This window comes from Pelodiscus sinensis, chromosome 5 (genome assembly GCF_049634645.1).
Source record: "Pelodiscus sinensis isolate JC-2024 chromosome 5, ASM4963464v1, whole genome shotgun sequence".
NCBI classification, from domain to species: Eukaryota; Metazoa; Chordata; order Testudines; family Trionychidae; genus Pelodiscus; species Pelodiscus sinensis.
The window spans coordinates 26800688-26815887 of NC_134715.1; the positions used below are offsets into that span (position 1 = coordinate 26800688).

The 15200-nt window shown below is 41.5% G+C and overlaps 1 protein-coding gene across 1 annotated transcript in view; it reads left to right on the forward strand.

The window, feature by feature from the left end:
- Positions 1–6936: 6936 nt before the first annotated feature.
- ARHGEF38 (Rho guanine nucleotide exchange factor 38) overlaps positions 6937–15200 on the forward strand; it is a 58409-nt gene continuing 50145 nt past the window's right edge. The window contains exon 1 of the mRNA XM_006119314.4: positions 6937–7632. Coding sequence (XP_006119376.1) covers positions 7431–7632 — 202 coding nt within the window. The 5' untranslated portion in view covers positions 6937–7430. The remainder of the gene's footprint in view (positions 7633–15200) is intronic.

Consider the following 15200-nt stretch of genomic DNA (forward strand, 5'->3'; position numbering starts at 1 on the left):
CACCTTCACTCCCAGGTCCCAGCCCAGAGCCCTAAGGCAGGGACTCCTACTTCCCATGCCTGGCTGACAGAGGAGTTCCCCTAAACTCACCAGCCCATGGGCTTCACGACCCTGCCCTGGGCCACTTGCTACCTGCCTCCTGGTGCTGATGTACATTCACGGGATACTGCCCTCCATCTGGCTGTGCTTCTGGCGTCTTTTGCTCCCAGGTCCCCAGGTTGTCTCGCCGGTCCTCTTCTTTGGGGTTGTGCTCCTAGCTCCCCCCCCCCCCCATCTTGCGTCCTTCTGGACCCTTTTGAGCCACCCACCGCCGCTTCAGCGGGTGACATCATTCTCCTGCACCGGGCAGGCGATGGCATCCCCCCGTCACTCCGGCGGGTGATGTCAACCGCCTGCACCAGGCTGACGCTCTGCCCATTTTCCCCATAGTGCCGGGACAGCGCTGTCGAGAGTGCGGGGCTCGCTAGCCCCATCACAAGCGGCATGACTTTGACAATCATTGATACAACAATGGGGTGCTCTACATGTGTTGGCAGTCACATAGCCAAAGAGCTTTGGATGAATTAAGACATCTAACAACAGAACTGCTGTGTGGCTACTGAAAGAGGAGGAGGAGAAAATCAAGCAGTTACTTCTGTCTAGACCCAATAAATCAACTCCTGAGCACTCTCTCATTGACTCTGGTACTCCATCAAAATGAGAACAGTAGATGGAGTCAATGGGAGAGCGTCAGTTGTTGATTTACCACTGTGAAGATACTGTGGTAAGCAGACCTAAGTACATCAACTTCAGCTAAGTTATTCATGTAGCTGAAATTGAATAATTTAGGTCAACAGCCTGTGGTAACATAGTCAAGACCTGCATCTTACCAATTTGATGTGCACACCTATCAAGAGAGTGCTGCTGGCCTGACTCATACATTTTAGCAATGCTAAGGGGTTACTGATAGATTTGCATGGCTGGGACTTCTGAATAATATTGGGACTACTGATGGAAACCACACACTTTATTATTTGCCCTCCCACACTGGGCATTCAAGTTCAACGGAAAGGAATATTTCTCCATGGTGATCCCTTTAAGCCATTGTAACTGTGTTAACATAAGGGAGGTTGTCCTGGTGTAATGGAACAATTTGTCTCTTAACCTTGATTAAATTAAAATAGTCCATGGTTTAGATGGTTCAGTTTCAGTAATAAAATTGAAAATGGTGGACCTTCTTCACAACCTCATTACTACAGCTTTAAACATATGTAAATCCATTGACATTAAAAAGTGGTAATTAAAATAATGAGTAGGCCCATTATTTTATATCAATGCACAAAAGTCCAAATACATTATTTTTAGTTATTTATTTAAAAAAAAACATGTAACAGCTGTGAGGAGTCACAAAAACAAATAACCATTTGCTTACTTAGTGGCTATCAGAGTCTTGATGGTGCTTTTGGTTCATTTATGGCTGTGGATCCAGCTAAAGATTAGCCTTGACCACACAACTATAACCTAATACTGTTGCTTGGGAACACAATGCCAATATTTTCCATGTTGAGATCAGCACCTGTTCTGTCTCTTAAGTAGCAGTAGCACAGATTATTTGTAAATAATGCAAACATCAATTCCAACATAGAGCCCAATTTTCTAACAATTATGTGAAGAAAATATGTGTGGGTGGGGGGGAATTAGTCAGATTTCACCCTAAATAAAGAAAACATGTCATTTGTTTACAATTTACTATAATCCATTCACTAATTGTTCTTAAGGTTGGAATGAAACAGGAATAATTTCTAAAGTTTGAGTTATTTCTTTAGTTTTATCATGCATTGTGATTAGCAGCTAAGCTCAAATAGTTCACAGAGTTCTGGTAATGTTTTGTGTAAATTGTATTGCAAACCATGTAAACTACTGAAGATTAAAGGAGTCGTTTACAGGGTGGTGCCTTGTTCTTACATTCCCCAGCCTCCAATCTGACAGTCGCACAGGACTTCTGTTTTTACCAGGCACTGTGTTCTACCAGCTGTGGAAGCCCCTGTGATGAAGTCCTTTGGCAGGCCCTGTCAAGGAGTTCGTGAGGCCCAAGGTGGCATGCTGTGGTTGGCTGTGCCATGAGGCTCCAAGCCAGGGCAGCGAATGAGCAGGCAGACAGGCATGTGCCGGGCAGAGCAGAGCCCTGAAGGTGTGCAGCCCAAGGTAATCAACTGTCTTGCTCACCTTGCCCTAAGGCTAGGCCTGTCCTTTGGCTCATGGCTGGCTGAACGAGGACAATCTACAATGGCTTGTTTGCAACATGGACAGGGAGCCAGACAATCCTTAACTTCAACCCACAGCGTGCAATGCCTCTGAGTTGAGAAATTACCTAAAAGCACCCCGCACTTTTTTCCCCCAATAACAGTACTAGACAGCATGCAGCAGGTACTTCAGGAGTCCCAGAAAGCTGTTTTATATGTGGATACTTCAGAAGGGTTTGATCAAACATAATGCTGTGTTGTATGGATCCTTAAGCCATCACAATGACAAATAATGCAGCAAACTGTATCATGCAACCAGTGTCCCTGACATAGCATCCTTGCTAAGGGAACAAAACACAGGACTATGTAGCACTTTAAAGGCTAACAAGATGGTTTATTAGGTGATGAGACTCATCACCTAATAAACCATCTTGTTAGTCTTTAAAGTGCTACATAGTCCTGTATTTTGTTTCAGCTACACCAGACTAACACGGCTACATTTCTATCGCTATTCTACTTGCTAAGGGAAGACACTTTTACTCTAGAGAATGATTTTTGGGAAGTGGGGAAAATATTTTTGCATCTGGATAGGTAGCAACAGCTGACTAAACTTTATTATGTTAATCGTGGGTTGGACCTAGTCTCTGATGAAGCCCCAAGATTTAATAAAGTTTGTTCCACTGTTTACTGCCATACCTACCTGCAAACTTGCAAAATAATCTCTCCCTCCAACATTCATTATTTTAAAATATAATAAAACCACATGAAACTGATAGAAGTCATGGGCCCTGACAACCATGACAGTGAAAGTTCATAAAGCATCAAATTAAAAGAATTGGCCAGTTAGCACCACCACCTTTATCTATTGTTCACTGATGAGATCCTTAAGGCGCTGCCATTTATCACAGTGCTATCACCAGGACATATCTGCTGCCTTCATACTTTTCTAACCAGTGCATCCAAAGCAGTTGTCACCTTTAAGGAGCTTGTATTAACATACTGATAGGAGAGGTATTTAGAACAATTCAAAATGTAATGGAAATGTCTTACCATGTGCTCTTGGGGAAAACAAACTCTTCACAGTAAACCTTTAACTGCTTTATTTTTCTATTAGGTGTTAGGGGTGGGCATTTTGTGCAGCACTAACAAACTGCTGCATTTACTAACAAACTGATAGTTTCGTAGTAATCTTTTCCATTCACTACTTGGAAGAAAGTGGGAGCATTAATTAAGAGGCAAAGTCAACAGAATAAGAACAATTATCCAAGGACAATGGTCTCCTGCTGCTTCACAGACTGCAGCATTTGAGGGGAAATAAATGTTGAAATGAGGCAGGAGAACTGCCTCTTCTTTTTGCTGTTTCTCTGTAGTCCTTCACAATGTCAGCTGAAGTGATAAAGCTTTAGGCATTATGGACTGCTGGAAGGTGCTCAGATACAACAGTGTTAAATGCAGACTTGATAACATGGGTCCTACATGCTACACTCTATCTCGTTGTGAGGATGAAACCTTCTGCCACAGCATCAGTGCCACTGCATCCATTGCTTACCACCAAGTGGTAGAGTTGGGTTCCTAGGGTAGACAAGGTCCTAGTGCAGATTGGTTACCAGTTGGTGGTGGTCTTATCTTTGTTAATTAGACCCTCTCAGACTGGATACATGCCAATGTTAAAAATACCATTATAACCTCTTACAGAGATGACTTCTGAAGTCAGTGCAACCAGGAATCTGCTGTACAGGTTGAACCTCTCTAATCCAGCACTCTCCAGTCTGGCAATATCCATGGTCCAGCATGATTTAAGTTAGCTGGATGTCCACTTATCATACATGTGGCCAAGTTTTCTGTGGCTCCATAAAGTTTGTTTACAGCCACCAGTCTTGACTCTCAGTGTTCTGTGCTGCTATTTAGCTTTAATTTACTGCTAAATGTGTCATTTAAGAGGCCAGTAGCAGTGTTGGTAATACTGCTAGACCATATTGACCTGGCAATTACAGACTGGTCTAACGTCAGTATCAGGCAAATAAGCTGAAATTATAGTAAAGAATAAAATTGTCAGACACATAGATGAACATAAATAGTAATAGAGATGTAGCCGTGTTAGTCTGGTCTTGCTGAAACAAAAGACAGGACTATGCAGCACTTTAAAGACTAACAAGATGGTTTATTAGGTGATGAGCTTTTGTGAGCCAAATGAACATAATTGTTGGGGGAAAAGTCATCATGGTTTCTGTAAAGGGAAATCATGCCTAACTAGTCTACTAGGATATGTCTAGCCTGCATCCCTCTGTTGGCAGAGTAATGCAGATTAGGCAGGTCGACATTGCAAATGAAGCGGGGATTTAAATATCCCGCACTTAATTTGCATAAAAATGGCTGCCGTTTTTGCCGACTCAGCACTTTGTCAGCAAAAAGAGGCAGTCTAGAAGGGGATCTGTCGAGAAAGAAAGACTTTTTTCAACAGATCCCTTATGCCTCCTGAAAGGAGGTTTGCAGGATCTGTCGAAAAAGGCTTTCTTTCTCGACAGGTCCCCCTCTAGATTGCCTCTTTTGCCATTTTATGCAAATTAAGTGTGAGATATTTAAATCCCCGCTTCAGCCTGCCTAATGTCAACCTGCCTAATCTGCAATGTCAACATGCCTAATCTGCATCCCTCTGCCGACAGAGGGATGCAGTCTAGACATACACCTGGAGTTCTTTGAGGGGGTCAACAAACATGTGGACAAGGGGGATCCAGTGGCTATAGTATACTTAGATTTTCAGAAAGCCTTTGACAAAGTACCTCACTAAAGGCCCTTAAGTAAAATAAGTTGTCGCAGGATAAGAGGGAAGGTCCTCTAATGGACTGATAGTTGGTTAAAAGACAGGAAACAAAGGGTAGGAATAAATGGTAAGTTTCAAAATGGAGAGACGTAACTAGTGGGGTCCCCAAGGATCCGTATTGGAACCAATCCCATTCAACCTATTCATCTGGAGAAATGGGTAAACAGTGAGATGGTCAAATTTGCAGATGATACTAAACTACTCAAAATAGTTAAGACCAAAGCAGACTGTAAAGAGCTTCAAAAAGATCTATTGAAACTAAGTGATTGGGCAACAAAATGGCAAATGAAATTCAATGTTAATAAATGTAAAGTAATGCACATTGGAAAAAATTATCCCAATTATACACACAAAACGATGAGGACTAGTTTAGCTATAACTACGCAAGAGAGAGATCTTAGAGGTCATTGTGGCTAGTTCTCTGAAAACATCCAGTCAATGTGCAGCGGCAGTCACAAAAGCAAACAGAATGTTAGGAATCATTAAAAAAGAGATAGACAATAAGACAGATAATATCTTATTGCCTCTATATAAAACCATGGTACGCCCACATCTTGAATACTGCATACAGATGTGGTTGCCTCATCTCAACAAAGATACGTTAGCATTGGAAAAGGTTCAGAAAATGTTCCCAAAAATTATTAGGGATTTGGAACAGGTCTGATGTGAAGAGAGATTAAAAAGATATAAGAACTAGGGGACACCAAAGGAAATTAATAGGTAGCAGGATTAAAACAAACAAAAGGAAGTTTTTCTTCACTCGGCGCACAGTTAACCTGTGGAACTCTTTGCCAGAGGATGTTGTGAAGACCAAGACTTAAAGGGGATTCAAAAAAGAACGAGATAAATTCATGTAGGCTAGGTCCATCAATGTCTATTAGCCAGGTTGAGTAGGAATGATGACCCTAGCCTCTGTTTGTCAGAGGCTAGAAATGGATGACAAGAGAGAGATCACTTGATGATTGATTCCCTGTTCTATTCACTCCCTCTGGGGCATCTGGTATTGGCCACTGTTGGAACACAGGATACTGGGCTAGATAGACCTTTGGTCTTACCCAGTATGGCTATTCTTATGTTCTTTTATTCCCGTGGTTCAGCAAATTCTCTGGTTCAGCACTGAGGTCAGGTCCTGAGGGTGCCAGACTAAAGACTTCAACCTAATGCTTTTTATCCAACAATCTCAAAGTTGAAGATACCAGGAAGGAATAATTAGGAGTACAGTTCTTTGTATATCTTTCCCCTTCTTCCTCTGTCCCTTCTTCTCGCCCTTCCTGGCACTTCATTTTTCTTGGCTCCCTTGTCATGTTCCATGTTACTCTTCTCCTGGTTGCCTTAGGACTTATTTAGCTCAGGGGTGTAACAGAGGTGTAACCTGTGCGATCCCCTGACATAGCCACATCATTCCAGTGTGAAACATGTCAGTTTCCTTAATCTAGGCAAGCCCTCAGGTGCATTCAGTGTCCCACCCCAGATCATTTTTGCATTACCCGTTTGGAAACTCCCTCCCAAAACATGCATTCTGTTTACTTTCCTGTTCTGTCCCAGTGGTGTTCAACCTTTTTTTTATATGCAGACCCCTACACTATTTCCAAACGGAGGTCTGGAGCCCTTTAGAAATGCTAGACGCATTCTTTCCCCCGGGGTCTGTCGACCACCGTAAGAGAGACTGTGTCTCTGCCCTCTAGCCCCGCTGGAGGGGAAAGGAGTTGAGTGGGCGATGAGGAGGAACGAGGTCTCTTGGCTGTGGAAAGGAAAAGCCCTGGGCGTGACCAAGCCCCGGTGCTGTCGCATGCACACGGACCGGGGACAGCCTCCAGGGCAGCCTTTGCAAACGGCCTCACCTCCACTCCGAATGGATGGGAAACCCGAGCGAGCCTGCCCGCATAACAATACAGGCTCCCCCCTCCGCCCCTCAGGTGCCAATCGCTCCGCGCAGGCAGGCACGGCCCCAGGAAGTGTGTGGGGGGGAGGGGAGACTCATTCCGGGCTGTTGCTATGCAGATGGCGATTTGGACCCCTAGACAGTCAGGGGCGTACACACCGGTGTCCAGCAGGGGCCCATGGCCCGGCAGCACACAGCCGGGGCCGCTCCTAGCGCGGCTCTGCCCGACTCCAAGCTGCCGGTCTCTCAGGTAACAGGTGGCTGGTTCCCCAGTCAGGCTCCCAGGGCAGCCGAGGATGACTTCATAGGGGTGGAGCCCTGCGAGGCTGCAGAGGTGGCAGGCAGCCTGAGCCAGGGGACAAGTGAACTTGTGCAGGTATAGTCAGGTGAGCTGATAGGAACAGGCAGCTTCTCCCTGGGAAACAGGCACTTAAACTCAGCTCCCTAAGAATCGACTTATTCTCCCAAGGCGGTGGGCAAGGGGGGGAAGCTGTCTCTGCTGAAAATGGAAACCAAAGAATCCCCTGGGAAAGAAGGTATGGGAGCCAAGAGGAAGAATTTGACCTTCTTGAAACACAGACTGTACATGTTGGAGAGAAGGAAGACAGATACCGTTGTTGAGAACAGTGTTTCTGTGGACCAGGGTAACTCTGGCACTTTGAGGAGGAGCCAATCCGACAGGACAGAATACAGCCAGAAATTACAAGGTAACAGGAAAAATCTACTTATTTATCATTTGTATTGCAGCCTTATCACAAACCAGGATCCCATTGTGCCAGGCACTCTTAAATAAAGAACAAGCCAGGGGGCCCTGTCTTAAAGAGCTTGACATCTAAGTGGCAATTCCCCCCTCCTCCCTATACACACACTATGGTAATCCTTCCTGGCTGGTTTTAGAGCTATAAACTATAGCACTTGCACAAGATTCCAAATGGGATTCATATGATGCACAGCTTTTTAAAGCCTATGTACAAAATATACACAGCACTGAAATGCTCCTCTGCATATTAGCCATATGACATAGCAATTCTTCTGGATTTTGAAAACATGCCTCCGCAGGAATTGATATTTTTTCTGTGGAATGGGATTCACACTAAGTGAAACTAATAGAGGTGGCAAGGGATATTTTTGTTTAAGTTAAAACTTGACAAAAATTTAAAGAAACATTTTCCTGATCATCTGTTATCTAGATTGCACGTCTGAATTTCAGGTATATCCATCCATAAACCTTTAATGGTAACTCTGATTCCAATTATAAATTTACAGTGACTTTTCAAATTCATTACCTTTTTTAATTTTAATTTTATTTTTATTCATGAATTATTCATGACATTAGGAAGAAACTTTTAAAATTTCATAAATGTTTTATATAAAGCCAGAGGGATATACACTGAAACAAAGTATGCAGTCAACAGGTTTGATGGTGGCATTCCCTTTCAGTGATTAAAATACTACTTATTCTGATGTAATAAAAACTGTGAAGAGCTTTAGATTAATTTTTTCCTCTCCCAGTGTTCTAAGCAATACCAACTTTAAGGAGAAATTTATTATTCATTGATTAGCAGCTACTTAGTGAAAAAAAACCACCTTGGAATTTGAGTTACCTACAGCTCAATATTTTGAGAAACCAGTAATAATATAATTATATCATAAAGTGGGAAAATCTAACTTCATTTTTTTGCCAAAAGAAATAGGGAAGTTAACTATTAGCATATACCAGAATACTTTATAGTAATCTTTATTGAAAGTGCTGTTCCTTCCTTTCACACATATTAGGCCTGAGTCTCTTATACAGGAGTGAGGAAGTCATGGAAATATGGAGTGCAAAAAAGTGATAGGAATGTAGCAGTATTAGTCTGGTATAGCTGGAACAAAAAACAGGACTATGTAGCACTTTAAAGTCTAACAAGATGGTTTATTAGGTGATGAGCTTTCGTGGGCCAGACCCACTTCCTCAGATCAAATAGTGGAAGAAAATTGTCACAACCATATTTACCAAAGGATACAATTAAAACAAATGAACACATATGAAAAGGACAAATCAAATTTCAGAACAGAAGGGAGATGGGGGGGGAGGTAAATATCTGTGAGCTAATGATATTAGAGGTGATAATTGGGGAAGCTATCTTTGTAATGGGTAAGATAATTTATGTCTTTGTTTAAACCTAAGTGTAAAGTGTTGAATTTAAGCAGGAGTGCAAAAAGTGAGAGAAGATGGGTTACTGTTTTTCAGAACTATAGTCCTCTTCTAGTGAATTGTCATTCTTGAAAGCAAAATGAACTGTATGTCTGTGACCAGTTTGGAAAGGGCCCTGCAAATTTACACTAACCAGATCTTTAGCAGAGATAATTCAGCATTTATTTGTGGGGGGAAAAAATCTGCAGAGCTAGTCAAGCTTGTGAATAAAAATACGATCTACAGATTTACTGACCTGATAGTTAATTACCTATTATCAAATGCTCTTTAAACTAGCATTTTTGGTGGGGCCAACTTAAGAAAGTTTAGTTCAAGTGAAAGATGCTAACTTGACAGATTGGGCCACATACTCTGACTAGATAAGGGTAGGCAACAATGGAATGCAGCTACTCTTCTCCAATTACCTCAGTCCCTGTTGAGAAGACTTCAAATATGAAAGATCTAGTCTACAATGGTATTTCAGTCAGCCCTGTTTATATTAGGAAAATTTGTGAACATTTTGGCTATGCAACAACATATAAAACCCCTAGGCTACGTCTACACTGGCCCCTTTTCCGGAAGGGGCATGTAAATTTCACCAGTCGTCGTAGGGAAATCCGCGGGGGATTTAAATATCCCCCGCGGCATTTAAATAAAAATGTCCGCCGCTTTTTTCCAGCTTTTAAAAAAGCCGGAAAAGAGCGTCTACACTGGCCCCGATCCTCCGGAAAAAGTGCCCTTTTCCGGAGGGTCTTATTCCTACTTCAAAGGAATAAGACCCTCCGGGCACTTTTTCCGGAGGATCGGGGCCAGTGTAGACTCTCTTTTCCGGCTTTTTTAAAAGCCGGAAAAAAGCGGCGATTTTTATTTAAATGCCGCGGGGGATATTTAAATCCCCCGCGGATTTCCTTACGACGACTGGTGAAATTTACATGCCCCTTCCGGAAAAGGGGCCAGTGTAGACGAGCCCCTAATGTCAGTGTACTATACTAGTGCAAAATCGGGCTTTTGCCTGGTCTACACCTAAAACTTAGGTTGACCTAGCTATAAAGCAATAACTGCATAGTATAGACACAGCCTACGTCAATGGAAGGAGTTTTTAACCATTGCTGAACACACACCATCACTGAGTGATGGTAGCAATATGGATAGATGCAGCCCTTTCACTGTGGCTTGGCCTATGAGCACATAGGGTACATCTACACAGCAGTGTTATTTCGGAATAACTGACGTTATTTTGAAATAACAAAGTCTGCATCTACACAGCAAGCCATTATTTCAAAATAATGTTGAGATGAGGGACTTCTTACTCCAACTCCTGTAACTCTCATTTCACGAGGAGTAAGTGACATCGAAGGAAAAGTGTTCTTCCTTCGACTTCCTGTTGTGTAGACAGCGCCGAAAGCCACATTAAGCTACTTCAACTTCAACTACGTAGTTTACATAGCTGACGTTGCATATCTTAATTTGACTTTTGCCCTGCAGTGTAGATGTACCCTAAGGTGTTACAGCAGTTGTACCCTTGCTATTCTTTTCTGACAGAGACATGGCTTGATGAGAGCAGCTATAACCCATACTATCACTGTGCTGTTGAAATCCCAGCCCTTTCACAGGCACCTTTACTTTAGAAATGTTAAACTTAAAAAATAACAAATTCCTGTAGTAAGGTAGCACTTTAAAGACTAATAAAACATGTAGAAATGTTGTTAGGCACACAAAGTAACAATGGGTGCAATTTATATGAGCAGAATTGCAGACAAGAAAAATCCACAGATCTTAAAGATTCAGGGCCTCCCCTGGCTTTCCATTATATTTTGCCTTTTGTATGGAATCTAAATGTTCATCTTTTTCAGAGATAACCAGGGGGGCACAGTTAGTTTTGTGACTCCAGATACTGAAGCAACAGGGTTAGGTAGTGTGTGAATTTCCCATTGTCAGTACTTTTCTCTTTAAAAGGTAACTACTTAATTAGCAACATAGCTATGGAAATGTTAAATAATGATTATACCAGAAACATCCAGTAATGCACTTATCTAGTGTGAGTGCTTAATGTTTCATTCATTTTAAAAAGCTATTCCATTGGAGAAAAGCTGACCATTTTGCACTTCAATAGCATCATTTCAGTCTTCAATTTCATAATGCATTACAGACATCAGTCAACTTTCTCAATGTCTTCTCAAAAGCTTCAGAGGGGTAGCTGAGTTAGTCTGAGTTTTTGATCTGAGGAAGTGGGTCTGGCCCACGAAAGCTCATCACCTAATTAACCATCTTGTTAGTCTTTAAAGTGCTACATAGTCCTATTTTTTGTTTGAGTTAGTCTGTAACAGGAAAAACTTAAAAAACAACAAATAGACTAATAGCACCTTAAAGACTAACAAAACATGTTGATGGTATCATGAGTTTTTGTGGGCACAACCCACATCTTCAGATGACAGGAGTATTAGGACAGTATACAAGTCTATTTGTTATTTTTTAAGTTTTTTCAATGTCTTCTGTAAGGCAAAACTCCATTCATTTGAAGAAGTGGGTTGTGTCCATGAAAGCTCATGATACCATCTACATTTTTGTTAGTCTCTAAGGTGCGGCAAGACTATTGCTTGTTTTTTAAGTTTTTCTGTAAGGTAGTTATCTAGGTACTATTAGCCCCGTTTTACAAGTGTATAAACATAGGCACCTACTGATGTACCTCAGTCAGTGGAAAAACCAAACTAAAAAGGAACTTGGTTGGAATTCAGGGGATCTGTGTTTGGTTCCCGGATCTGCTAGCTACAGACTTCTTGGCTATATCATTTCTGTATACTGCAGTTCTCCCCTGGTAGGGTGGGGGTAATATGTGGACATCATGAAGATAATTCATTAATACTTATTATTTATTTAGAAACATTGATCGGATTCTTAGAAGTGTCTTAGAGGTGTCTTAGGACGTCTGACTTCCAGTCCCTTGCAAGTAATGTAATTTGCTTTAGACTCAGTAAGTGAGGACATTACTATTGTCCTTAAAAATCAAATAAACAGTAATTGTTAGTTTGTCAATTTTAAAAACAAATTGTTAGTCTCCCTACTAATAAAGTTTGATCTTTCGTATAAAACCGAGACCAGCAGCAGTGAAAGCCATTGTTATCTTTGTAATAATTTCTGTATTGCATCATAGCAGGGCTTAAACTAATCTAAGGCCTCCATCCCGGAAACGCTTGTATCTAAGTAACTCAAATTCAGTGTCTGTGTCAGTACTCACATGCATAAGTATCTGCAAGATCAGGGCTTAGGCAAAGTCAGGTCTACACTTAGAATTAGATTGATCTAGCTATGTTCAGGGCTGTGAAAAAAAATTCACCGTGTGTGACACAGGTTGACCTAACTCCTTGTGTTGATACTGTCAGGTCAAAAAGGATTCTTCCATTGACCTAGATACTCCCTTTCAGAAAGATGGATTACTTCCATTAGCTACAGTGCTACAGCTGTGCTGCTGTATTGTAAGCATACCTTAAGATATGACAGAGAAATGCCATTAGGCATTGAGGGAGGAACACACAAAATAAGTTGAATAGATTGCTTATGTTATGTTTGTTCACTTTATAAGGAGATAACTTATTATCTGAGGGATTATGGAAAAGGTGGTTTTTAGAAAGTATCTAATTTAGGGCTTTGTAGTATTTAACTTTAAGACAATACATATTTTTGAAAAATCTTCTTGTTGGAAGTCTATCTAGTATTAATACCATCATTTTTGACTTGTCACTTTAGGGGCATGTTGATCACCTCTAATGTCAAAACACTGTTTGCAGTGTTCTTGGACTGCTGCTACCATTTGATTTTACAAGAAATCAGATAACAGTCCGTCCCCAAGCCTTTTTCTTTGTCCTAATCCTCACTGAAAACCATGTCACTTCTTCCTATCTGCTGACAGCTTTTCCAAACCTCTTCCTCTGTAGCTCCTCATTGAAAGCCCATATATGTCTCCCCAGTTCTCTTATATTCTTTGAACTCTTCATGGATATTAAATATATGCAGAGCTAATTTCTTATACCACTGAAAAATGTGTCGCAACTGGTTTCTGGGTTGAATTAATATACAATTAGGAGTAAACATTTGCATAGTTAGTGCAGGAGATGCACTTTGTAAATATAGCCATTCTCCTGAGCTCATTTACAGCAATAAGTCCACTTGTCCTTCCATACTCAAATTTCTATTCAGTGAGCATAAGTCTGCTTTTACTTGCCCCATTGTAAATCTAGAGCAACTCTGGGGAAGTAATTGGAGTTACAAGCAGTCCCCAGGTTACATGGATCCGACTTACATTGGATCCCTACTTACAAACGGGGTGAGGCAACCCTGCACTAGCTGCTTCCCCCCAGCAGACCAGGGAGACGCGAAGCTAGCGGACCCCCCCAGCAGACCAGGGAGACGCGGAGCAGCTTTTCTCAGCAGACACCTCAGCTTGAGAATAAAGGACTGAGGGAAGTGAGGTGTGGGAGAATAAAACTGAGCTCTGGAGAAATGTTTGGCTAGAGTTTCCCCTACAATATGTACCAGTTCCGACTTACATACAAATTCAACTTAAGAACAAACCTACAGTCCCTATCTTGTACGTAACCCGGGGACTGCCTGTACACTGATGTAACCTCTTTGGGGAACCACCTCTATGTTTGTACAGCACCTGGCAAAATGGAACCCATGACTGAGGTTCCAAAGGGCTGTTGAAACAAGCTACACTTCCTTTGGCTATGTCTATGCTGCTGTTTTTTTGCAGCAGAAGATATGCAAATTGCACTCTCAATTGCATATCTTCTGCCAAACCTTTTTGTGGAAGAGGTTTTTGCGGTAAAAAGCCCTGTGTAGATGGGGACATGTGTTGGAAAAAAACCCTTTTTCGCAAGATACTGTAAACTTCATTTTTTGAAGAATAAGGGATCTTGGAAAAAAAACTTTTTTCCAACAAATGGTCCCATCTACACAGGGTTTTTTATTGCAAAAACCTCTTCCGCAAAAAGGATCGGCAGAAGATATGCAAATGAGAGTGATTTGCATATCTTCTTCATATCATAGCTTTTGCCAGCAGAGAGTATGCTAATGAAGTGCTCATTAGCATGTGTCACGCTGTCATTTGCATATTTTCTGCCAATGCGTTTTGCACAAAAGGTTTTTGCACAAAAACAAGCAGTGTAGATGGGTCTTGCACAAAAGGGTTTTTTTGCACAAAACGGACCCATCTAAAACCTTTTGCGCAAAAACTTCCTGCACAAAAAGCATCGGCAGAGAATGTACAAATGACAGCATGACACATGCTAATGAGTGCTTCGTTAGCATATTCTCTGCCCGCAAAAGCCTGCAGTGTACACATAGCCGTAGTGTATAATTTTAAAGTGTATAGAAATTCCACCTCCATACACATGGTCAGACCCACTAATAAATGTTTTATTAACTCAAGATGTTAGATCTTGGTTCAGAGACACCTGATAGCCCTTTCAGACGATCCATGTCAGAGGCTGACATGCATATCTGGATGTAGCCATCATCGGGTCTTCTGTTACCAACATTAGCCAACTAGCATACGGCTGATATAAATATACCCGTCCATGACATATTGCAAAGGTTGATTTGCAGGTAATGGCACTAACAGTCACAGCATTCCTCTGTCACACAGCAAATAAGCTTCCTCTTCCAGCACATTCCCATGGGGATCTCTCTACTCTCCTGTCAGCACTCACAGAAATGAACAATCTAATGTTAAGGAACTGAGGAAAGGAATTTCATATAATATTTGAATCTTTTCCATACCTGATGCAAAACAAATAATGACAGAGACTTGAATTATCTAATTACAAACTATCTGTACAAACTATCCTGATATTTGGAGAAATCTCATTACCCTGGCAACTCATGCAAACTCACTTATACTGTAATATTCCTCTTTTTGTGTTCTAAATACTGTAATTTATTTTCCTCTGCACTGGATACTTTCATAACTTCTTCAGGGTGGGTGAAATTCCTCTAACTGCAGAGTGTCAGCATAAAGCTTATACACCACTTACGTGCCACTTGAGCCCTTAAAAATAGGTCATTAACCGACTTTTGCAGAAGGAACAGCATCATGCTCTA